Consider the following 25695-nt stretch of genomic DNA (forward strand, 5'->3'; position numbering starts at 1 on the left):
CTTGCATTTGATGCGGCGCCTCATCACGTCTTCGAGTCCGTGGAAGCCATTTTATAAATAAACGTCAATTGTTGTTTTTGTTAACATGTGGAACGATCTACTAACATAGAGGGTGGGAGAATAAACAACAAAGATTTCCAAAAGAAACTAAACAAGTTCCTCTCAACTGAAAGGCTTCGGGGCGTGAGCGAGAGGTAGAGAGATAAACGGTAACATGTGGGAAATTGGTGGGAGAAGCTGGATTGTCTACTCCTGTCTGACATTGTTAGTATGTAAGTACTTTATGTCAACAGATCACTGGAACAGACTCACAACAAAAGCAGCTGAAGCTGTGTTAATTAACTCCCTTCAAAGAATAAGTGAACGAATGATACCTGGATGGGAAAAGGAATATAAGATGTAGGATATCGAACTGAATTAGGAAATACTCAAAATGAAACACGTCAGGTTTTAGTGCTGGAAGAGAATGACAGTAATAATAATCCTTACATTTGATACAGCACCTGATCACGTCTTCGAGACGTCTCAAAGCGCTTCACAGGACACACTAAAGTGAATTGACTGTATATTTTGCGGGCGAAACCCGGCAGTCAATTGCGACAGCAGCGTCCCCACAAACAGCCGTGGATTGAAGTGACCCAATTATTATTATAATTATCTTTTTGAAGGAGTTATTACCCCTGGAAAAGGGTTCCACCATAATCCCCTGCCAATTTGAACTCACGTTTTGTTCCCTGGGGTCAGTCAAGTTTCACCAGCAAGATGAGTTTAGGAGCTTTTGAGCTCAATAGGTTAACTCACGACCCATTTGTACGTTTAAACGCTGTGCACTGTGGCACAGGGTTTGCTGGAGGAGATGTAGATGTATCATATATCTGGTTGCGCTAGGGTTGCTGTGGGTTTCTTTCTTAGCTTCTATGAGTGAGGCAACTTGGTTGAAAACATGTTCAACTTCCCCCAGCTTCGGCCTTCTGCATTGACACGCACCAAACGATGCACTGACACAGGAAGCTTCTGGTATTTTAGTCCCTCAGACCACATTCAGGCTGATGCTCAATTTCTTAAAAAGAGCCACTAGTTCACAGAAAATGGTTCATATTTCAGTAAAAAAAAAACCCTCGACGTTGGGGGCACTGGGATTGTAGATAAGGCAGCGAGAACCTAGGCACACTTTTAAATATATTAAAAATAGCTTATTTATATATAAAATGACTGTTTGTCAGACGCTGCTGTGCGCAATTGACTGCTGCGTCTTGCCCACCAGTTAATGTGGTCAATTCGCTTTACAGTATATTCCATGAAGCGCTTTGAGCCGTCTCGAAGACGTGATTGTTATTATTGTTAATATTATCGTAATTATAAATAAATAGTTTGAAGCAACTTAGTTTGAAAAAATAGACTCGTACTGATATTTAGCACGAAAGGCAGAGCTTTCCTTAAAGGGTCTGCGTGACTCCCAAGCTCTATTCTGCATAGTCTGCGTCGGGAAGACATGATAAGGCGCTATATCAAATGCAAGGATTATTATTATTATTGTTGTAAAAGCACAGAGACACACTCACTGTAAGGAAAGAGCAGTGTTTTATTTACCAAATTCAAAATAGACCAAATATTTACCTGCGGTTGCAACATATATGCATCACTGAAGCATTTTCGGATGTTTTTGAAACGAGGTTTCCGTATCAAACGCAAGGATTATTATGATATGTCGGGCCGGGATTGAGAGCAGGAATCCCTTATGTTTCTGTTACGTTTGTCAAGGAGAAGTGTGGTCGGTGGCTGACTGGCCAGGGTAGAGGCAGAGAGGGGAAAATCTGATGACACGAGTGATCAATCATTGAGGTTATTTCCTTTTATTAAATCAATGGAACTTTCGAGAAAGACTCGGCCACTGTTCGAACTCGTACCCGCGGTTGGTGCACTTGGAATATGGCGCGCGCGGGTGTGTGTGCGCGCGTGCGAAGAATGCGCGTGCGCGTGTCAATGTGCGTGTGCGTGTGAGCGCGTGTGTGAGAATGCGAGTGTGTATATCCTCCCGACGTGAAAGGCACTATACACATGTAATCTTCTTGTTGTTTGTTGTTGTTGTTGTTGTTGTTGTTGAGCGTGGTGCGTGAGTGTATGTCTGGGTGTGTATGTGTGAGCGTGCGTGGATGTGAACGTGTGTGTGTGTGTGTTATACAAAGAGAAGTAACATCCTCCCAATCTCTGTGCAGCAATTGACTGTTAATGGCGTAAGGACATGTGTTCTGTGGTTTCAGTGATAGATGGGCAAATGGGTCCCAGTGACTGAGCTGATTGTAACTCAAGGAACCACTGAAAACGGAATGACCCCCTTCCCTGACCCCCAGGAAACCTCTCTGTCGTCCCTCAGTGCTTTTCCCTTGCCCTGTTTTCCTTGGAACGGAGAGTTTATTTCCAGGGTTTTGCTGGATTCCGGTTTGCCGCGATGGTAGTGCTACTTCGTTTCACACAGTTTTTGCCCTTTCCCGGGTCCCAGACCATTTTTGCTCAACGCTGCACTGGGCCAGGCGGGGAAATTCACCCCCAGCGTCTGTCACACAGACAGATCGACACGGTACAGTCCTCCAGGGTGTGTGTGTGTGTGTGTGTGTGTGTGTTTGTGTGACCAGTGTTGTGCCACTTTTGATCAGATACGTTTGCATTTGCAGCATCTCTAGTTTGTGGCTTTTGACTTCACCCGTAGATAACTCTGTATTATAATAATGATAATAATAATCCTTGCATTTGATATAGCGCCTTATCCTGCCTTTTTTCGCGACGCCTCAGAAGCGCTTCACAGGATATGCTGTAAAATGGGGCGACTGTATTCTGCGGGCGAAACGCGGCGGCCGATTGCGCACAGCAAGCTGTACAGTTCTCTGTGAGAGCTCGTCAGCAGGAAGGAGGCTGCACGCAGGAAGGAGTGAAACAAGAGGTTTTTAGATTGGAAAATGCTGAGGACTGCATTAGCGCGTACTCAGACGCAAAGATGCTGTGCCCCACACACACACACACGCGCGCGCGCGCGCTTGTTAATCTGTTGAATTTCAGTGGGAAAGTACAGTACCAACCACTTCAGTCATTTAAATTTCCCAAGAGAAATGTTGATTTCAAGAGACTTTGAAGTGCTTAACGTGCAAGAGCAAGTTTGCGCCTCGTGCTGGTTAGACAACAGCAGTTACCCCCAACTCACACTCTGGGCTCCCCCCCACCCCCCCCAAACCTGCGCCTCATACTCTCCGGAATTAGGTAAACAAGATGCGTTCCTCCAGGGAGAGAGAGAGAGAGAGAGAGAGAGAGAGAATGCGCATTCCATTCTAACGATCTATCAGCACGGTGATGGGTTTCCGTATGTATCAGACAACGACGACTTGGATTTATATAGTGCCCTCCACGCCTGACAGGGTCTCAGAGCTCTTTCCTCAGTTCCTGATGATGAGACTTGGATTTTTTGGGGTCAGACACTCGGCTGGCTCCCCAAAAAACGCAAGTCACATCATCAGGAACTGAAGGAAAAAAGGTGTCAGCCACCCATTTCAAAGGATCTTTCAGCAGAGAAAGTCACCCGTCGGATACCCCTTTAACAATTGAACGCTGTAGATACGCGTCTTTGCATTTTACACCCTTTGGAGTTCCTATTGCTATAATTTTGCCCGCAAATCATACGCTATAATCCGTGAAGCGCTTTGAGACGTCTCAAAGACGTGATATGGCGCTGCATCAAAACGCAAGGATTATTATTATTATCGACGCTTCTCACACTTTCAAGCTTAAACAATTTCAGTCAGCACCTTGTGTTGCTGACCAACTCAACTTAATGGATCACTCAGACACCCACCCGGCCGGCCGGCCAGAAAAAAAAATGCCTAACCGACTACCTCACCCGGTCAACCTCATCTCCTGTGTTTCTCCTCTTCGCTCCCATGTGCGCTCACAGCCTTGGACCTGTTTCAAATGGCCATTTGTTGCGAATCACAAGGCGTCGTGTCACGAGTGTGGTTTTAGTTAGCGTTGCACCAGATCACAGACCTGTAACTCCCCGGTTTCCTGGTGTTTCTCTAAATCGGTTTGGAAACAGATGAGTTTCCAGCCATCCAGCTTAACTGGTCTGGGCCAATTCCTGCTGCTCTGTGAGGCTGGAGCTTTGTCACACGGCGGTCCTGGTTAGCACATGTTCTCCCTCGGGAATGTGGAATCGCCGTTAAAATTGCCTTCGCTCAGAGGGGCTGCGATCGATTTTCCGGCTCGAGCAACGACACCGTGTCTCCTAATATAATGACCGAATAACCAGTGAAAGACGTATTTCGTCTCATTGAAGTGAAGCAAACAGTTCAATTCTGATCCCGTCCGTTCCTACAGACGCCGGTTTCATCGTCTTCGTGCGCGGGATGTGCAGGCGTTTGGTGTAATTGCTTCACTTATCTACGGTGGGCTAATAACCCACCCGGTCCGCTTTAACCACCGCAGTTTGTTCCTCTCTAACATATGGCTCCGCTCACACTGAACGGCATCTCCTTTTTGCAGTGGTGGATTCTCTCTCCCTGCGCCTTCTGCCGGGCGCAATGGGCTGCCGCGTTTCGCCCACGAAACACGCAGTCGATTCGCTCGACGGCGTGTCCCGTGAAGCGCTTCGAGAGGTCTCGAAAACGTGATGAGGCGCCGCATCAAATGGCAGGATTACTATTGCTGTATTCGCGAGGGATGTCTGCATCAGGTTCCGCCAGGGTCAAGACACCGCCCGGCGTGAGGGGCGATGCAGGTTGTCACAGTTGCTGACGTGAAAACTATTTCTTGCACTTGATTTAAACCCCTGTGAGTTTGCAAAGTCTAGTTCCTTGTCAAGACAGCTCCTTCTAATGAATTCTTAGTTTTGAGAAGTCCCCTCCACTCAGGCCCCTAACTGCGTGCGCTCAGCCCCCCCCCACCGCCCCCCCACCCCCCCAACCTCAGAAACGCTGCCAATTTTCCGTTTCCCACACCGCCGCACTTTTGAAAGGTCGTATTTCGTATCGGTTTCTCCCTCGCAAGAGAGAGTGTTTCAGTTGAGTGGAGGGAGGTGGGTTCAAGGTGCGGGGGGGGGGTGGGAATAAACAGTCAGGTTCAGGCTTCAAACACACGCTGAATAAGCAGGTTAGGTTACTCTTGGCTTTTTTTAAAATTCGGTCGGCAAAGATTTCGATGCTGTGTGAACACAAGGTTTTATTTGTTTTTAATCAGTTGTCCCACCTCAGCACCAGAGGGCAGCATTTGCATTCACCTTTGAAGCTATTCAGCAGCAAAAATAATAAGGATAACAATAATAATAATAATAATAATCCTTGCATTTGATACGGCGCCTCGTCCCGTCTCCGAGAGACGTCTCAAAGCGCTTCGCAGGATACACTCTGCAAAGCGGATTGACTGTATAGTTTGTGGGGCCAAAGGCGGCAGCCAATTGCGCACTCACTGCAGGATCGTTTGCAGCTGAGGGATTATTTGGGGAAGTTAAAAAATCTGATTCTCTGTAAAAAAAAAACGCAGCCTTAAATTAGGTGAACTGGTTTTGAAGGCTGCGGCTGACACGGTGAGAGGTGTTGTGACCGCAGGCTGTAGGATTGAGCTGTTCCCTAATCCGCTTCGCGAGCAAGATGCAAAGAGATTTGGAGGTCTTCCAAAATATTGACGACAATAATAATCCTTGCATTTGATAGAGAGCTTTTTCACGTCTTCTAGACGTCTCAAAGATCTTCACAGGATGCACTGTAAAGTGTAGTGACTGTATAATTGTGGGCGAAATGCGGCAGCCAAATGCACGCAGCAGCGTCCCACAAACACTTGTGGATTGAGTGACCAAATTACTATTTTTCTCAAGTGGATTATAAACCCCGGAAAAGCAATCCGCCAATCAACTAACAGCCAGGTTCCTACTTACTGCTAGGAAAACAGAGGCGTGTGCGTGTGGGGTAAAGTAACTTGCCTAATGTTTCGCCCTGACCTGGCCGGGAATCGAACCTGGGTCCTCTCGCTTGCGAGGCGAGCACTCTAACCACTGAGCTACAGGCCTCCGCCAGTACAAAGTAATGGAAAAATAATAAGCACTGGTTGCCCCCCCCCCCCCCCATACCCCACCCCCAGGTCAGTTACCGACCATTAGCAAAGAATCTCCAAAGTGCTCGGAAGAGATGTGAGTATAACAGCATCCTGTCGTCGTTGAGCCCGGTCGCAGCTCGAGATGGGTCAGTAACCACAGGCTCAGAGAGAAGAGATCGGAAAGACCATGTCATACAGTGTTGAGTCTGAGTGAGGATCATGTTGCAGTTAGTGGTTAGGGGGAGGTTTGCCTCAAACAGGCTCTTTGACCCGCTTCCCCCCACCCCCATCGCATCAAAGTGGAAACTTAAGTTTAAGGTTACTAAGACTTTTTTTTTCTTCCCTCACGAACACTCTTGATTCGACTTGTATTAGATTATCATCAGAAATATAGGGGGTGGGGGGAATATTTCAGTCCGTGGTTTTCTCTATGATAATAATAATTTGGTCAATCAATCCATCACTGCTTGTACGGACGCTGCTGTGCGCAATTGGCTGCCGCGTTTCGCCCACAAAACTATACGGTCCCTGCACTTTGCAGTGTATCCTGTGAAGCGCTTTGAGACGTCTCGAAGACGTGATGAGGCGCTGTATCAAATGCCGGGATTATTATGACTGTATGCCTCCTGCGCTCACTGTACTGAACTGGGTGCCTCTCTAGTGCTGTCTGCAGTATTAAGGGGAACTGCTGAAGCTCAGTGCGAGGGAGTGACTAACATCCTGATTACTGGTTGATGGAGCTGCCACGGATCAGATTGTGTTATATGAGAGTTGGGTCTGAAATTGTTCCTGAGTGATCTCACAGCCCCACGTGGGCGGATGATGGATGTACTGTTGAAAGGAATGCCTTTGTAGATGGAAGTTAGACTCCCAGTGAAGTCTCTGTCTCAGTGAGTGTGTGTGTTTGGGATAATGTTACTCTTTAGCGATGGGCTTCTAAGTGCTTTAACAAGGAGTAGACTGTGTGTACAATCTTACTTTAGCTCCTGTTTCTTAAAAGCCCTGTGCCCGTCCCAGTCACACTGAAGGAACGTGTGGGATGAACAGAGACGTTTTTACCCATCACACCCACTCCTGTCAAACCGCACACCAAACCTGCCCCAATCATAGGCCAACGTTCTGCCTAAAGATCTCAGATCCCAAAAGTTGATCAAGTGAAACCTTTGGAATATTCATCCATCCCACAGCTCCACTCTTCAACCCTAGTCTGCATCATTCCAGTAGCTCAGTGGTTAGAGCGCTCGCCTCGCAAGCGAGAGGTTCGATTCCTGGTCAGGGCGAAACCCTAGGCAAGTTTCCTTACTCCACATGCCTCTGTTTACCCAGCAGTAAGTAGGAACCACCTTGTTAGTCGAATGGTGGATCGCCTTTCCGGGGGTAATAATCCCTTCAAAAAAAAATGTTGGGATCACTCAATCCACGGCTGTTTGTGGGGACGCTGCTGTGTGCAATTGGCTGTCACGTTTCGCCCACTAAACACACAGTCAATTCACTTTACAGCATCTTCTACGAAGCGCTTTGAGACGTCTCGAAGACATGATAAGGCACTGTACCAAATGCAAGGATTATTATTATTATTATTATTTTTTAACCACCTTTTCCCAGCCCTGGCTGTGAGCAATTGGCAAACTCTCAACCTCAAGAGATGCCAAAGCCAACTGTATCATCTAACCGGCCTCCCTCCCCTGCTGAGATCAGCTGTCTGAGCAAAGATTTCTCGTTCTCCTGTCTCTGCAGCAACACAAGGCGAGAGATAAGCCAAATGGAAATAAGGCTAAGCACATGTTCCAGATGCCAGGATAGTAAGATGGGGAGGTGGGGGGGGGGGGGGGGGGGGGTTGTGGGTCACTGGCCAGAAGGAAATGTTTCTTTTCCAATCGGATGCGGTCAAGGAACTAAGAAAAAAAATTGACTGTATCCAAGATGCATTGCTGCCTCCAAAAGCACGGGGGTGGGAGAGAAGGAGAGAGAGAGAGAGAGAGAAAGAAACTCATCTGTTTGGACTCAAAGATTACACACAGCTTCCTGCTAAATCCTGATAGTTCTCTGACTTGTTTGCCAGGAAACGCAACTGTCGGATGAGGATTACGGTCCAGCTAAAAAATAAACAGTTGGCAAATCTTCCATCGCAAGCCATGGCAAATGTTCAGCTCATCCATTCAATGGGAACAAAAGCAGCAAACATATGATAAGGTTGAATGGCTCACACAATAACTCAGTGAGCCGCTGTCTGTTTCCAGGTGATACTTGCCAATGCACCAAGAGAGAACGTGCACTAAATAGATAATCAGGGAACATGTTCCTTGTTTCGTCCACAAAAAAATATACAGTCAATTCACAAGCGAGAGGACCTGGGTTTGATTCCTGGGTGGGACGAAACGTCGGGCAAGTTTTCCTTACCCCACACGCCTCTGTTTCCCCAGCAGTAAGTAGGAACCCGGTTGTTAGTCCATTGGTGGATCACTTTTCCAGGGGCAATAATTGCTTCAAAAAAAATAAATAAATTGGTCACTTCAATCCACCATTGTTTGTGGGGACGCTGCTGTGCGCAATTGGCTGCCGCATTTCACCCACAAAATATACAGTCACTCCACTTCACCTCTGCAAAGCGCTTTGAGACGTCTCAAAGACGCGATAAGGCGCTATGACAAATGCAAGTATTATTATTATTGGGTTTCATTTAAATGAAGAATAATATGAAGGAATGGAAGACACTGGGATTTGATAGCGCCCTGCGATGTCCTCCTACTGTGAAATGTGCTACTTACAGTAAATCTAAATTTGAATTGTATTGCATAGAATGGGAGTGAGCAAGAAAGGGGGGGGGTTATCCTTTGAGATCGAATTCAATTGGAGTCGTAATAATAATAATAATCCTTTCAACAGAACCTCATCGCCTCTTCGAGACATCTCAAAACGCTTCACAGGATATACTGTAAAGTGTAGTGACTGCATGTTTTGTGGGCGAAAGGCGGCAGCCAATTGCACACAACCTGTGTCCCACAAACAGAATGAGCAAATTATTATTTTTTGTTTGAAGGAATTATTACTGAATGGATTAGCCCTCTGACTTTTTCTCATCCTGTTTCAGACTGTAAGTTCCGGTGTCACTATCGTTGCCAGCCTCTGATCAAACTGGACTGTAATCGCCCTAAGACCAAGACATCGGAGAATGTGGACATCACAGAGCTGGTGCTGGAGCAAGACACCAATGTGGTAAGAGACTGAATAACACAAAGGGGATGGAAGTTCTCCTGACGTGAAAGGCGACTATACAAATATAATTTGTTGTTGTTGTTGTTGTTGTTGTGCCAGACTGTGGGCAGAACTCCAGTGGGCCAACTGGCACTGGACAATTTCTAAGGTCATTATTTTTTTTCTGGTCAGCCGGGGGTGTCTGACACACCCGGAAACCCATCACCGTTGCTTAAGGGTCTCCAAACCAAACTGTGATTTCCATCCATCCCACCGACACCCGGCCATCCCAGAGAGAGATCGTTGGAATGGAATGATCTCTCTCTCTCTCTCCCTGGAGGAATGCATCCTGCTTACCTAATTCCAGAGAGTATTAGGCGCAGATTGTCAAGAGCCAAGAGCTTGGGGGGAGCCCAGAGTGTGAGTTGGGGGTAACAGCTGGAGTCTGACCAGCTAAAACCGCTGATCTATAAGAGACGGCCCCGGTTTAACCCGCGTTCCTGATAAGATCGAACTTATAGCGCGGATTTGGACTGCAAGTACAGAACTAACATTATGCTTGAGCTTCACGGCATTTAATAATAATAATCCTCGCGTTTGATATCGCGCCTTATCACATCATTGAGATGTCTCAAAGCGCTTCACAGGATTCACTGTAAATATCCTGATATACTGGGAGGGGTGGGGTGGGGGGGAGAAATGCCGGGAAAAAAGAGCAGAACAAGACTGTGCGGAGGTTGGGGCTGTGTTTCCTTCTCTGTGTGGAGTAACTGGAAGCAGGTGGGGTACGTGGTACGAGCAACAACAAACAGCAGGCGAGGCTTTGGCACATTTCGCCTCCTGTGTTTTGGCCAAAATGTGACGGAGATTGAACCGTTCCAGGATTCCCCCACCCCCGAGAGTCACTGTGTGGAGTGTGGCTGCTGTCCACCTGTTGGCTACCTCCAGCCCCACCACCCCACCCCTCTCTCTCCCTCTCTCACCCTCTCCAGTTCCCCACCACCCCACCCCTCTCTCTCCCTCTCTCACCCTCTCCAGTTCCCCACCACCCCACCCCTCTCTCTCCCTCTCTCACCCTCTCCAGTTCCCGACCCCTCACACCGTCTCTCACCCTCTCCAGTTCCCCCACCCCTCCCTCTCCCTCTCTCACCCTCTCCAGTTCCCCACCCTCCACCCCCCTCTCTCTCTCTCTATCTCTCCATTCCCCCCACCCCCCCTCTCCCATCTCCTGTATCCACTTTCTCTCTCCCTCCCTCCCTGTACCCTCTCTCTCACTCTCACCCTCTCCTATACTCCGCTTTATAAATGGAATCTTGTTGTTGTTGTCTGTCTGTCTGCCTGTCTGTCTCTCTCTCTCTCCTTCTCGAGCTCCCCCTCTCCTGCCTACCCTTACCCTCTCTGGGACAGTTAGAGTTTTGCGGGTCACAACATGGAAGCCTTGGTTGGCTCTCGCATCTATTAATAGACCAGGATTGGGATCGCCTGTGCTAATTCCCACGATCGGAAAACCCGCCTCTGCTCTTACTTGATGCTTAGGTTCACACACAAAGGCTTCCAGTCCAGCCTTATCCTCTCCTCTCCCCCTACACTCACCAACTTTCCAGCGGGAGTCTCTGGAGAGAGCGAGACAGAGGAGAATTGAGCTTATTTTTCTCCTTCTGCCCCCGGAGTCACTGCCTCTGCCCAGAGATCAGCTGAATCCGCAAATGTTCGGCTAATAATAAATAAGTAATAATAATCTTTGCATTTGATACAGCGCCTTATCACACTTTCGAGACGTCTCAAAGCGCTTCACGGAATACACTGTAAAGCGAATTGACTGTGTATTTTGTGGGTGAAACGCGGCAGCCAATTACACACGGCAGCGTCCCTCCCACACACAGTCGTGGATTGAGTGACCACATTTTTTTATTTAAGGGATTATTACCGCTGGGAAAGTGACCAACCAATCGACTAACAACCGAGTTCCTACTCACTGCTAGGTAAACAGAGGCGTGTGTGTTGAATAACGAAACTTGCCAACGTTTCGCCCTGCCTGGGAATCGAACCCAGATCCTCGCGCTGAGCTTCCAGCCCTCTGGATCAGCAGGAGTGTGCATTTTTTATGAAAAGCAAAATGCTTTAAGACTTCTCCTCCCTCACACACCACTCAACCTGCTGTGGACTTCACAACCCACTCTGTTTCCTGGAGAAAAGTCCTGTTTAATGACTCCCCGCGTAACGAGCTCGAGAATATTGAAGCGCTTTGAGATGCCTCCCAGTGGTGCTCCATCATATGCTATGCAATGATTATTATTATTATTACTATTATTATATACTCATCCGCACTATTTAACTCCTTCCCTTTTGCACACAACAGTCTCCTGGCCCCAGTCAGTAATAATAAAAATAATCATTATGAGTAATTATTATTACGTCCAGTGCCTTGGGACATCCTCCTGACGTCAAAGGCGCAAAACAAACTGTAGTTTTGTAATGTATTATTCATATTATTATTATTAAAGTGCTCCGTAGAATGTATTGTGAAGTGGATTGACTGTATATTTTGTGGGCGAAACGAGGCAGCCAATTACTCTATAATGAAGTCATTGTGCCTCAAGGAGTTTTCATTCATATCTTTCTCATCCTCATTCTTTTTCTCTATCCTGCGCTGCTAACTGCTTGTGGCTGTGATTCCGTGACGCATTTTTCTTGTGGGGTGTGTGTGTGTGTGTGTGTGTGTGTTTGTGGGTGTGTTTGGGACACAGGGAGTTAAGGAATTGACTAACTGCAGTACTCCTGTGAGCCAGAAACAGAGGTTTCTTTTATAAGAACGTAAGGATTTGCCGGCGAAAAGAAAACCGAGGTCCATCTAGTTCGCCTGGCAATCGCTTGACATGTCACGTCCCAAACCAAATGCCGTCCCCACAAGGTATTATTTTTCTTGCAGAAATCTATCTAATACGTTCTTGAAACAAACAACGCTTTCAGCTTCCACCGGCTAATCATAATAATAATTAATAATAATAATAATTACTATTATAAATTCCCCGACTGCAGAGAACAGCGAGGAGGTCCGCGGGGAGGGAAGGGTTAACAGTTGCCAAGTTTCTAAATTTAAAGGCCGGGGGTGGGGGGGGGGAAGGGTTAAGAGCTGCAAGTTTCTAAATGTAAAGGCTGTGGAAATGGTTTTGGGATGAAATCACTGAGGTTTCAGTGCTGTTGCGTGTACAGAGAGAAGGCGGTGGGAGGGGGTGGGTGGGCGGTGGTAAAGGAGGAACCACAATGAGATCACACATTCCCTGCCCCGTGTCTCCGCTCAGCAAATCAGCTTTGAGACTTAGGCTTGTGTGTATTTTCCAATTCCAACTGCCGCACAGAGGAGAGAGGAACGAGGGAGAGAGAGAGAGAGAGAGAGGAGAAAGAGAGAGAGAGAGAGAGAGCAGGGTTTCAACTGAGACAGACAGAGAAACAGAGCGAGCGAGCGAGAGACAGACAGAGCGCCCAGTGTAGAGACTGCGGCCGAGAGCGTGTGAGTGTGAGCAAGCCAACGACTTGACTGATCGGTCAAAGCGTGGAGGTGTTGCAGTGCGAGAGCTTCTCTTTAGGCAGCGCTCTCTCTCTCTCTCTCTCCCACTTCCAGTTCAGTTCAGTGCGGTTCAGACGATTCTCTTTCCCGGTTAAGTTTCTTGTGTTTGACCCCGGCTCCTCACACCTGGTTGTTTCCAGATGACGTGGAGCAGCACTAGCAGCAGTGGCTACTGCAGTCAGGAGGAAGACTCGGAATATGAACAGTACTTCACTGCCCGGACTTCCCTCATCAAGAAGCCCAGAAAGTACAAGGTGAGAGAGAGAGAGAGAGAGAGAGAGAGCCCAGACACCCACCACTCACTCACTCCATCCATCACCCCACCGCACCCCCCCCCCCTCCCCCACTCTTCCTCTTCCCCCCCTCTCCATCACCCCCTCTCCTCTCCCCGCTCTCCATCACCCCCTTCTATCCCCTCTCCTCTCTTCCTCCTCTCCACCCCAGTTCAGTTTCTTTAGTTTCTTCTGCCCGCAAAATATACAGTCACTACACCTTACGGTATATTCTGCACTTTAAGATGCCTCGAAGACGTGATAAGACTCTATGTCAAATGCAAGGATTATTATTATTATTATAGGCCTTCTCGTTCTAAGGGCAATGCAAATAGTGGGCACTCTGTTGGCTTTGAGTGGCTGTTTTTCAAATGAATCTTACTGTCACCCCTCCTTCCCTCTTCCCTCTCTCCCTCCCTTTTCCCCACTCCCCTGCCGCCCCCTTTCTCTTGTCAGCCACTTGGCTTTGCAACTGTCTGAAAGTTTCTAAATTGCAAACTAGACATGTGTTTTTTTGGGGGCGAAACAATTGGCTGCCGGGTTTCGCCCACAAAATGTACGGTTGATTCACTTTACGGTGTATCCTGGGAGAAGCGCTTTAAGACGTCTCAAAGGCCTGATGAAGAGCTGTCTCAAGTGCAAGGATTATTATTATATCATAGACGCCAAAACAATTGCGGGTATCCAAATGAAAATGCCCTATTTTTCCGTCTAGTCGGAGGGCGTTGAGGCTCGAAATGATTTCTGCTCAGCAGCAAAGCCAATTGCAGAGCTCAGACCAACATCCTGTCCTCACTTTGCCCCCAACAAAGTATGCACTTGACAAACAGTGACCGCCCTGTGGTCTCCACATCTGCTAACCCTGAGTGCCAGCGTGTGAGCAGCCGACTGGAGCCCGCCTGCCAGCCCGCCCAGCGGAGACTAGACCTACAACATAATGGAGTCCTGTAGCTCAGTGGTTAGAGCGCTCGCCTCGCAAGCGAGAGGACCTGGGTTCGATTCCCGGGCAGGGCGAAACGTTGGGCAAGTTTCCTTACTCCACACACACTCCTCTGTTTACCTAGCAGTGAGTAGGAATTTAATTGGTTGTTAATCGATTGGTGGATCGCTTTTTCAGGGGTAATAATCCCTTAAAAAAAATGAATTGGTCACTCCAATCCACGACTGTTTGTGGGGACGCTGCTGTGCGCAATTGGCTCCTGTGTTTCGCCCAAAAAAATCCTGTGAAGCGCTTTGAGGCGTCTCAAAGACGTGATAAGGTTCTATATCAAACACAAGGATTATTATTAGTAGTAGTATAATGATGTTGGCTATCACTCCCCTCCTCCACGAAGCTGAAGTCTACATTGCATATCTCCTCATCACTTCCTAACCCCCCGAACTTCCTCATTCTGAGAACCAGCCAGAGAGAGCAGATGACCTCAGGCACACTGACTCACTGATCTGAGAGATGAGTCTACACTCAGCCAGTCTGGGGAGACCAGCTGTCACGGCATAAATGTCCCAGTTTAACAAGGAACGATATTCATTTTATACCAGCCAGCATGGAACGTATGGGGTTTCCATCTAATTCTTCGAGTGCATGGCATTTCATTACCAAACTGACTTTTCAGACTATGCGGTATTATATGTACGCTACCCCCTCGAAACTCTGAAATGCTCTTCCTCAATCCCTCTGCCTTTCCCCCTCCTTCCTTCCCCACCTTCGGATCGTGCCTGAAGACCTTCCTCTTCGACTGTTCTAACGAAACGGTGATGGAGCCAAGCTCCGTGTGTTGGTAGCCTTGTACAGCGTGTCCTGGGGATTAGGAAGATGTGGTTAGTGATCGGCGGTGATGAACAGAATGTTCCGGATGCAGTCTGTGCTGGTCCAGCGTTATTTTTCGTGATTGTGGTCAAGCCAACAGTGCAGAGCTGTTGCTGTTCAGAGGTTTCGATCCACGGCTGTTTGTGGGGAACGCTGCTGCGCGCAATTGGCTGCCGCGTTTCGCCTATGAAAATATACAGTCGATTCACTTTACAGTATATACGGTGACGCACTTTGAGGCGGCTCGAAGGCGCGATAAGGAGCTGTATCAAATGCCAGGATTATTATTATTTATTTACCAAAAGGAGAGCAGCAAAAGGGGGGGGGGGGGAGAAAAAGCAACATGATAGTCGCAGTGTGACTCCAGTGCGGTTGGATTGATCGCAGGTTTAGCTGATTAAAAGGCTTAGACCGAGCAGTGAATAATAATGATACTAATAATAATAATTAATGGATTTGATATGGAGCCTTTATCACGGCTGCGAGACGTCTCGAAACGCTTCACAATCCAACCGACCCATCGCTAGAGAGCCGGGCGATCGCACATGGCCTTTTCTCGTTCGGATTGTGGTGATGTAATGCTGAGATGAGTCGTGAGGCAAAGCCGGATGTGCTGTCCCTCCTGATACAGACAGTCAGCGCTCAGTCACTGTGGGAACGTCCCTGATCAGAGAGGCCAGGGCTGGGAGATTGCCGGCCAGGCTCCTCCCTATCTGCAAACAGTTGGCTTCCTTCCTTGACCTGCTCCGTCCACTGGCGCTGGGAAACTTCAGGAAGTTTCATTTAAAAGGCGGTGCAGCAACAACAACGAACAACACATCTCACTTCCTGCGGCTTTAACCCTTTACCATCCTGACAGGCCATTACCCAAACCCCCCCCACCCTTGATTCCGAAGCATTGATTAGAGTTTCACGATCTCCCACGCGCACCCCCCGCCCCCCCGCCAAGGTGATAGATAGACAGATAGGATAACTCGCTGGGAACCTGTGGGAGTGAGTTCCGTGGGCCTTCACTTTGTTGCTTCGCGAGTCCCCCGCTGAGCATTGTGTTCTGTTGCATTGCTATTGCCTCCTTTGACGGAAGGTAATTGCACCCTCCGTCGATCGGCGGATCGCTTTTCCGGGGGTGATAATCCCCTCCGAAAAAAGAATAATAATACGATAATTTGGTCACTCAATTCCACAGCTGTTTTGCGGGACGCTGGCGTGCGTATTTGGCTGCCGCCTTTCACCCACAAAATACACAGTGAATACACTTTACAGTGCATCCGAAGCGAAGCGCTTTGGGAAGTCTCGAAGCCGTGATGAGGGTCTATACCAAATGCAAGGATTATTATTTAGTTTTATTGATCACTAATCGCACTATTGTTGCGTTGTGTTCCAGCGAGGATTTTCCAAACCGCCCGCCTGGCTGACATTGTTCCAGTTTTCTTTTGCTCGATTCCCCCTGTCAAGCCCTGTGATACCCTGTGAGTTATGATCAGCCCGGGCGGTGTGCAGGCTTGCAGATCAACGCTCTCATGGTTTGCTCATTATTAGTCTCTCTGCAGTCAAGTCAGTCAGTGAGTACGTTTGCTGTTGGAACGATTATTGTAAGGTCCGCACGTAACTGGTTTGAAAGCACAAGCCGGCCACGTATTCAAAGAATGACTGCAGCCTGCACCACGTGGTGCTGTGGTATTAGCCGAGCTGACAGCAATGTGCGTGAGGCCCTGCTGACATGATGGCTCAATCAGCACAGCAAGAACACAAGGCGCACAGCTTACTGAGCCAGCCCTGAGCCGTGTCTGCGTCAGTCTGTGCGGGTGTCTGTGTGTACCATCGTTACAAGAGTCAGTGGGGAGGGGGCCCACGATTTAACGGTGATGTCTGAGGTGGCGGATTGGGTTAGACATGATCTGTTCACCTTTAATAATCATTTCCCACCCTCCCCCCAAAAATGCGCTGACTCAATCCGCGGCTGTTTGTGGGGACGCTGCTGGGCGCAATCGGCTGCCGCCTTTCGCCCACAAAAATGCACAGTGTATTTTGTGAAGGGCTCGGAGACGTCTCGAAGACGTGATAAGGCGCTGTATCAAACGCGAGGATGATTATTATGACCGGGTGATGCAGTGATGCGCTTTAATCTCCGGGTTTGGTTGGGGGCGGTGGGTTAACGTTTGCGAAGAAGTGGTGGAGTGGATCGCTGGTGATACGAAAACCTCGGCAAAAGGTCTGCTCGGTGAAAGATCTCAAACGCGATCGTTCAGTGCAATTACCGGTCAACGGAGAGCACCCATTAGCAGTGAGAGCCTCTCAGTGACTGACGGCTCGTTGGTGCAGAAGGAAAATATAATTGTGGAAAGAGGAGCCGAGATCGCAATGGAAATGCTCGCGGGTCCACGGGGGGAAGCAATGTTCCAGAAAGGGAGGCCTTGAAGGCAGAGACGCAGATTAGGCGAGAGCCAGGAGGCGTTTTTTTTCCCCCCCACCACTCCCGTGTTTTTGATTAATATTAATAACTTAAAGATGTGGAGAGTGGGCAGGACAGGATGTTTTAAATGCTGTATCCTTTTATGATACACTCTGAAACATAGCAGGGCGTACGCTGCCAGAAAGATTATGCATCATTCCTGAAGTGTGTCATGGTCTGGGTTGGTTGGAGCAGCGTATTGGGACCCCACACATAAAAATAATAATAATCCTTGCATTTGACATAGCGCCTTATCGCCTTATCTTTTTTCTCTCATAGAAATACTTCTTAAAAAAATGATTGGTCACTCAACCCACGGCGGTTTGTGGGGACGCTGCCGTGCGCAATTGGCTGCCGCGTTTCGCCCACAAAATATACAGTCAATTCACTTTACAGTGTATCCCGTGAAGTCCTTTGAGACGTCTCGAAGACGTGATGAGGCGCCGTATCATATGCCAGGATTATTATTAGTATAGTATGTCTCAAAGCGCTTCACAGAATATACGGTAAAGTGAATTGAATGTATATTTTCGTGGGCGAATCTTCTCTCTCTCGGGGTTTGCCTTCCAGCCTTCAGATCTATAGATCGACCTCCAGACCTTAAACCTTCTCCTCTGTTTTGTTCCATTCCCCGGGCTTTGGTTCCTCCCCTCCCCTCTCCCTGCATTCCCCGATCTCTGCGAGAACTCCAGGCCTATCTTCTGCCTCATCCAGAGTTAGTGGCAGGTTTTCATAAACTGACCACTACCATTTCACCACGTAGGTCCGTGTGTAGTTGCCTTAACTTGTTGACCTCAATCCAACCCAGGTGTTGACTGAAAGGCCGCAGTTTCTCTTCAGTCTTTCTGATGCTAGTGTGTCTTCCGCAGGATGAGTGCATTGACTGGGAGAAGCAGATCCTCTCGCGAGACGAAATTGAACGCAAGATCCGGGACTACAACGCACAGATCGCCAATAACCTCTTAATGACCTTGGTGAGTGTCGCAAAGTATTGTTCTAATTATATTCGCCCACAAAACATACAGTCAATTCACTGTACAGCATATTCTGTGAAGCGCTTTGAGACGCCTCGAAGACTTGATAAGGCGCCACATCAAATGCAAACGATTATTGTTGTTATTATAACGAAGGAGAGTTTTATAATCTTTCTCTGGTGATAAGGTACTGTGGAGAAAGGTATCAGAAGCAGAAATATGTAAGACATTATCAGGAGTAGTCATAATAATAATAAGCCTTACATATGTTTGGCCCACAAAATCCACAGTCAATCCACTTTACGGTATATCCTGTGAAGCACTTTGAGACGTCACAATCACGTGATAAGGCGCTGTATTGAATGCAAGGATTATTATTATTATTATATGTTGGGAGGACATCTCAAAACACGTTAAATTGAATGAACACTAAACATTCTCCTCAGAGCGTGAATGTCTTTACGATACAGTATCCCAACCCCCCCCGCCGCCCCCCCCCCCGCCCTGCACCCCTCCTGATCTCAACCACCAATTCGGATCCAAATCCCTGACTGTCGGGGGCCTTGGGACGTCCTCCTTAACGTGTGAACGTCATTTGTTGTTGTTGTAAACTGGTGTGGTTTGTCTGTGAGGTGTGGGCGCTCACTGTGTATGTGTGTTTTCTCCCCCTATTTCTACGCCTTCAGAACAGCGACGGAACCTACACCGGATTCATCAAAGTGCAGCTGAAGCTGGTGCGCCCGATCTCAGTGTCTGCCAACACCAAGCCCCAGTCCATCTACGACACCAAGAAGACGGGGGCTACGCGCTCTCAGCCGGTCAAACGCCGCACGTCCTTCTACCTCCCGAAGGACACAGTGAAGCACCTTCACATCAGCAGCGTCACCCGGGCCAGTGAGGTGATTGAGGCCCTGCTCAACAAGTTCCTGGTGGTCGACAATCCGCGCAAATTCGCTCTCTTCGAACGCATCGAGAAAGAAGACCAAGGTGAGACCCGAACCCCCACGCATGTCCCACCCGCCCGCCCGAATAAAACCTGCCAAACCGTTCCTTAATCTAGAGAAAGCCAGAGCAGCCTCTCAAACTGGGCAATGGGGCCCCGCGCACACCGGGGGATATTCCAGGTTTGTTTCCTGGTCTCAGTGTTCCTGGGTTGGTTATTGGTGAGGAAAAATCTCAACCCGGTGTTCTTGCTTGCGCGCTCTCTCAGCTGGATGTGCAGTCCTGTAGCACAGTGGTTAGAGCACTCGTGCCTCGCAAGCGAGAGAATCCGGGTTCAATTCCTGGGCAGGACCTCAGAAACCTCAGACAAGTTTCTTTCCTCCACACACACGTCTCTGTTTACCTGCAGTAAGTAGGAACCCGGTTGTTAGTCCATTGGCGGATCGCTTTTCCGAAGGGTACTAATCCCTCACCAAAATAATAATAATTTAATCGCTCAATCCACGACTGTTTGTGGGGACGCTGCTGTGCGCAATTGGCTGCCGTGTTTCGCCCACAAAATATACAATCACTACACTTTACAGTCAATTCACTTTACAGTGTATCCTGTGAAGCCCTTTGAGACGTCTCGAAGACGTGATAAGGCGTCGTATCAAATGCATGGATTGTCACTATTATTAACTCTATATGTTGGGCTTGGGGAGCTTTGGCTGTGATGAAGCCCTACAGTTGAATATTCTGCCAACACTCACTACCTGGGTTTACAGGGGAAGGAACGGTACTTGGGAGGGGAACCAGAGAAATTCTCCAGGAAACATCAGGGAGGGAAGGAAGGGAGGTAAAAACTGTGGAGCAATATTTCAGCTGAACATTCCCAGCTGGCTTCCTGTTCTCTCCCGCTACATCGAAGCCCACTGTTATCCAACGACAGCTTCCTGGTTTTGTGCGGTGGCTTTGGGGAGCTTCCTCTGTCCCGTTTCCCTTTACTTTCCCTGGTAAATGACTTGTGTTACAAGCAGTAAGGCATTTATCTGGAATCCTCCCTTTTCGTACTTTCCCAAGGTTTATCCTGAATCGTATCTCACACGCTTTATTCTCTTCGAAGAATTTGTTCAGTTTCACTGCGTGTTGCGCAAATAAATACACACGTGGGTTGAATCCCTACATTTAAATATGGTTAATTACTTACATTTAACCCGGTTTCTTAGTCGATTGGCGGATCATTTTCCGGGGGTAATAATTCCTCCCAAAAAGTAATAATAATGTGGTCACTCGATCCACGACTGTTTGTGGGGACGCTGCTGTGCGCAATTGGCTGCCGAGTTTCACCCACAAAACACACAGTCAATTCACTTTATGGTATATTGTATGAAGGGCTTTGAGATGTCTCGAACACTTGATAAAGCGCTGTGATCAAATGCAAGGATTATTATTATTATCGGGTTCAAATCAAATCTGTGCCATTAAGTACTTAGCCATTGGCTGAGCCCACATTCCTAGTTGGGAGTGGGTGGGAGGGGTGTGTGTGATGGACTTAGTAGTTTGGGTGCTGTTAGGAAGCTCCTCCAGGAATTGGAATTGAGTTAAAGATGGCATTTGGGTCTTTTATCTTCACAGTGTACACCCGTAAGCTGTCGGATGAGGAACACCCCTTGTACCTGCGTCTCCTGGCTGGTCCTGACGACAAGATGCTGAGCCTTGTCCTGAGGGAGAACGAGACGGGAGAAGTGAATGTAAGTGGGACCGTCACTGAGCAGCTGGTGATTGCTCACACCCGATTACATCAGAGTGAGTGAGGTGGATAGACCCCTGATTTGCCCCGGCGTTTAGGGTTCATTTCATTTCATTTAAATGTGGACGTGTCCGCTATGTGTTTGCTGTTTCAACGCCAACTCAAAAGAGCTCATTTTACCCCCACCAAAAAGACTGTGACTCACGGACAGTTAGAATAACTACAGGCCACTGCGCTGCACTTTGCGATGTTAAGATACACATTCATCTTGGGTTGAGATCTGGGCGACTAAGAGTGGGCTGAATGGAATAATAATAACAATAATAATCCTTGCATATGATATGGCGCCTTATCACGGCTTCTAGATGTCTCAAAGCGCTTCACAGAATAATAATAATATTAGTAACAGTTGGACCATCCTCTGTGAAAGGAATTTAATCCTAGATTCTATGATTAATGTAAACCTCCCTGAGCAGTTGAAAAGAATATCTTTGCTCTTCCCAACACAGGACTGTTGGGAATCTAAACCCAAATCCAAGCCAGGTTGCTGAGTGTGTCTTGCGTTACCGAATGCGTTACACATGTCTTGTCTGTGCCTTGTTCCTCCAGTGGGATGCCTTCACCCCTCCCGAGCTGCAGAACTTCCTACGGATCCTAAAGCGCGAAGAGGACGCGCACATTAAGCAGGTGTTTGAGAGGTACACTCGCTGTCGGGAGCGGCTACAGGAAGAGCTGTCCAGCAGGACCCCTGGCTGACCGCGGCCGCCGCTCGGACTTCAGCCAGTGAGAGAGAGAGAGAGAGAGAGAGAGATAGAGAGAAAGGAGGAATAAAAGAAGTACGAAAGGTCCAAAAAAAAAGATCCCAACTCCTATTTCTCGGCACAATCGGTCGGGCTAAGAGAGGATTTGCCAAGCGAGAGGTTGAGTTTGCGAGTGGGTGCAGTGCAGTGAGAGGGGAATGTGTGGTGGTGGGGAAGCTGTTCCTGTTGACGATGTGCGATTGAGAGACTTTTACCTGGAGAGGACAGGACATTTAAAGGAGACGACTGCAACACTGTGGGGCGATTTTTGTACACTGCGGGCGGGGTGACTTGAGTACCTGCAGCGCTGGATTGGTGCCAACGTGAGGCCGACCAGAGGGCAAAGCTCCATCAGCGGGGGGTTTGTTTATGTCTAGATGTTTCCTGGCCTCGCTCACTTATTCTTGCTCCTTCAACACACCTTAAAAAAACTATTTAACTATTATTTTCCTCCGGGAACTTCCGTAACTTTTCCCAACGAGCTGCTAGACTCAGAACTTGGGGAAAATTCGCGGGGTGGGGGGGGAGTTTAGGGCTAACTCTACGACATGTCGAATTTGACTTCAAAGCAGTTTTATTTTTAAGATTAAAGAAAGAAACCAACCCGACTTGTTTACGGTTAGGCTTTGTTTGCAGCTTAGAATTAATTCTCTCGGTTCAGCAAGTGGGGAATTTCCAACCTCAGCGAGATGTGCCAGGGTATTGTTTACCGATGATCCACATCTCCTCCCATCCCCAACAGGGAGCGAAAGGTGGGTCGAATCTCACGTCCCTTGCCATTTCATGAGAGTGCGTGAGCTCCTCATCCTTGCTCAGCGGAAGCTCTGCCTAGCCAGACCCCTGGAGAGACAAGAAAGAGGGGCCGGGATACAAAGTACTTCCGGTCTTGTTGGCCCTGATGTGATCTCACGCACGCAGAATGCCTTGGCTCCCGGCCATGGAGGGAACTGTGTGTAATGCACAGGGGGAGTCAAGATAAACCACAGGGAAGGCTCAATACAGAAAATGTTTCCACAACCCACAAGAATGCCTGTGAGTTGCGTCAGTCAGACAGTCAGTCAATCAGTCAGGCTATGTTTAATATCTTCTGTATTCGGTGGTTTCTCGAACTCAGAATGGGGTTTATACCTTTAATGTGCTGAGCGTACTCTTATCTCAGAAACATCTGCGATGGCTGGAAGGCACAGTAATTGGGTTGCCCAGTTGTCAGTGGTCTTTAGTGGGTGGTTTACTGCTTGCAGGGCTTGTAAGAGGGAAGAGTCCCGGTGAGATTGACTCATCGTAAAGCTGCTGTTTCACTCATTTATTTATTTATTTTAATTTCTATGTTGGTTTGTAAAGATTCTTCTGGTATTGACCAGGGGCTTCTCGATCAGATTCCAAAATGTTCCATTCCAGCTGTGAAGGCTCATTGGCAAGAGGATTGATTTACCTTGACATTCGAGTTATTGGCTTACTCTGTCTCCCCCCCAGAGTACTCACACACTGAAGTACTCTGTGTGTGCGAGCGGGAGAGGCTGATGTATGTAGGATAAAGCTACCTGCCTCTTCAAATGGTGAAGTTGTGAAACCTTTCCTATGTCAGCGAATCCCAAGGAGAGAGGTTTAGCGGTTATTTTTATGTTGCATTAAAGGACCTCAGTCCCTTTAGATTATGCAGTTAATGCAGAATTGCAGCGCTTTCAGCCACTACGCCCCAAACTCTGGAACATTCTACCTCTATCCCTCCGCCTTGCCACCTCCTTCCCCATCTTCAGGTCGCGCCTGAAGACCTTCCTCTTCGACCAGTGCCTACGGTCACCTCCCCTCCCCCTCCCTCCCCCCCACCCGGCTCGGTGTCGTGCTCTGCCACTCTCAAGCGCTCCGGGACGCTGCCCTGTGTGAGGGGGCGCTGTGTAAACCAAGTTGTTGTTGTAGCTACAGCGATGGTTTTCCCTGGCGCAGACTGGACTTAACCTACAGCAACCGATGTTTATGACACAAACCACTTAGGAAATGTCCGTCAGTCCCCGGCAGTTACAGTTTATGATGCATTTGTGCACATTCTTGTCTGAGAGACTTACTTTTCAGGGTGAAAGGGTGTTGGAGGAATAGTTGAATGAGACGCTTGGTTACCACTGTGTGTTTCTGTATCCAGTCAGGACTGAAGAAAGCTTTGGGTCAGCGATTTGGGATTATTTTGAATTAAGATATAAAAACTCTCAGGAATCCCAGATCTGCAAATACGCGGTCACTACATTTCACAGTAAATCCTGCAAAGTGCTTTGTGACACATTCGTCGATGTGATACCAAATGCAAGGATTATTATTACTTGCTTCTGAAGTCCCTTGCCCAAAAACACATGCTTACCCAGTGCTGGAGATTTGTATAACACCTTTCACGTCGAGAGGATGTCCCAAGGCACTGAGGATGAGCTGAAGTGACAATGAAATGGTTTCTCTCACTCTTGTATTTACATAACAGTTTGACTGTTACGGACATTTGAGCAAATCCTTAGTAGCTGTTTTGCTGTCCTCATGGAGATAATCCTCAGGCAGATCAATCTCTGCCATATGAAAGAAATAATAATTTGGTCACTCAATCCACGACTGTTTGTGGGACACTGCTGTGTGCAATTGGCTGCCACGTTTGGCTAACAAAATATACAGTCATTTCACTTTGCAGTATATTCTGTGAAGCGCTTTGAGACGTATCAAGGACGTCATAAAGCGCTGTATCAAATGCAGGGATGATTTTATTATTAGATGGATTCCAGCAGCAAACTGTAGAGTTAAACCCCCCCTGCATTCAGTCTGTTTCCAAATCATGAACAGTGGGAAGTGTGGTTGGGGCAGGGATAGGACAACAATCAAAACCCGAACTTAGCTTCAATCCTGACTAAAGAGTGTCTGTAATTCACGTTTGAATAAAAAGCGTGTTTTTTTTTGTACAGGTAAAACTGTGTTCAATAAAATGAAGTGAATGCCTTTGTTTGTTATTAATGATTCTGTTCCTCATCTTGTAAGACTGTGAGATAGACTCCCCCTCTCTTTTCTCTCTCTCTCTCTCTCTCCCCCACCCCGACCCCCCTCCACCTCCTCCCCTCCCTATATCAGACGCAGTTATATAATATTTCAGGGTTGGGTGGGCAGTTTAACAAAGGACAACACGGTAGCCCAAATAACAATCCACAGTCTCGCCTATCTCTGTAACGTCCTTTAACTCTACCACTCAATCCCAGAGCCCTTCTGACTCGCTCTCTCGCAACCCCCTCTTACAAGGCACAATCTTAAAACATGTCTGTGCTTTCTGTCATCCCTCCCAATAACCCCAATAACGCTCAGGTGTTCAGCGCCGTAAACGTAGTGCGGGACGTCCTCCTGACGTGAAAGGTGCTGCATAAACGCAACTTGTAACCACAACACAAGTTACACTTACACAAGTTGCACCTTCAATATAAATCTTGTGGCGCCATCACTCGATGAAGCGCGGTGAGACGTCTCGAAGACGTGGTAAAGGCCCTACAGCAAACCCAAGGACGATGATAATTTTCATCATCGTCATCATCATCCAGTGACTGTAACGCTGTAAAACTGCAATGCCACGTTTCCGAAGCCCAATCTCACCATCTGCTGGCGGATGTTGAATACCACCCTCGGGACAAGAGATGGTCGGATTCTCGGATGCAACGACACCGACTGTGGAGGAGGCAGACCTGACGGGATGGAGCCACTTTGGCAGCTCAGAGGGAAAATATTGGCCAAAGGAGACAATAACGCTGATGTTTGTGACTGCGCTCGGGCAGAGAAAGTGCAGGCGCTGAGCGACAGTCGCTTACAAATACAACAACAACAACTTGCATTTATTTACACAGCGCCCCTCACGCAGGGCAACGTCCCAT

The 25695-nt window shown here is 47.9% G+C and overlaps 1 protein-coding gene and 1 non-coding gene across 2 annotated transcripts; both read left to right on the top strand.

The window, feature by feature from the left end:
- Nucleotides 1-12727: 12727 nt before the first annotated feature.
- rassf1 (Ras association domain family member 1) lies at nt 12728-24776 on the top strand. The gene is made up of 5 exons (XM_042339651.1): nt 12728-13089; nt 18236-18340; nt 19027-19327; nt 20900-21015; nt 21624-24776. Exons 1-5 carry the CDS (start codon nt 12976-12978, stop codon nt 21768-21770), a joined length of 783 nt encoding a protein of 260 aa, XP_042195585.1. The 5' UTR covers nt 12728-12975; the 3' UTR covers nt 21771-24776.
- On the top strand, nt 14049-14122 carry trnaa-cgc. Its single transcript has one exon. It is a non-coding gene; the product is annotated as a tRNA-Ala (tRNA).
- Nucleotides 24777-25695: the final 919 nt, after the last annotated feature.

Source organism: Callorhinchus milii, unplaced genomic scaffold, assembly GCF_018977255.1.
Source record: "Callorhinchus milii isolate IMCB2004 unplaced genomic scaffold, IMCB_Cmil_1.0 Scaffold12, whole genome shotgun sequence".
NCBI classification, from domain to species: domain Eukaryota; kingdom Metazoa; phylum Chordata; class Chondrichthyes; order Chimaeriformes; family Callorhinchidae; genus Callorhinchus; species Callorhinchus milii.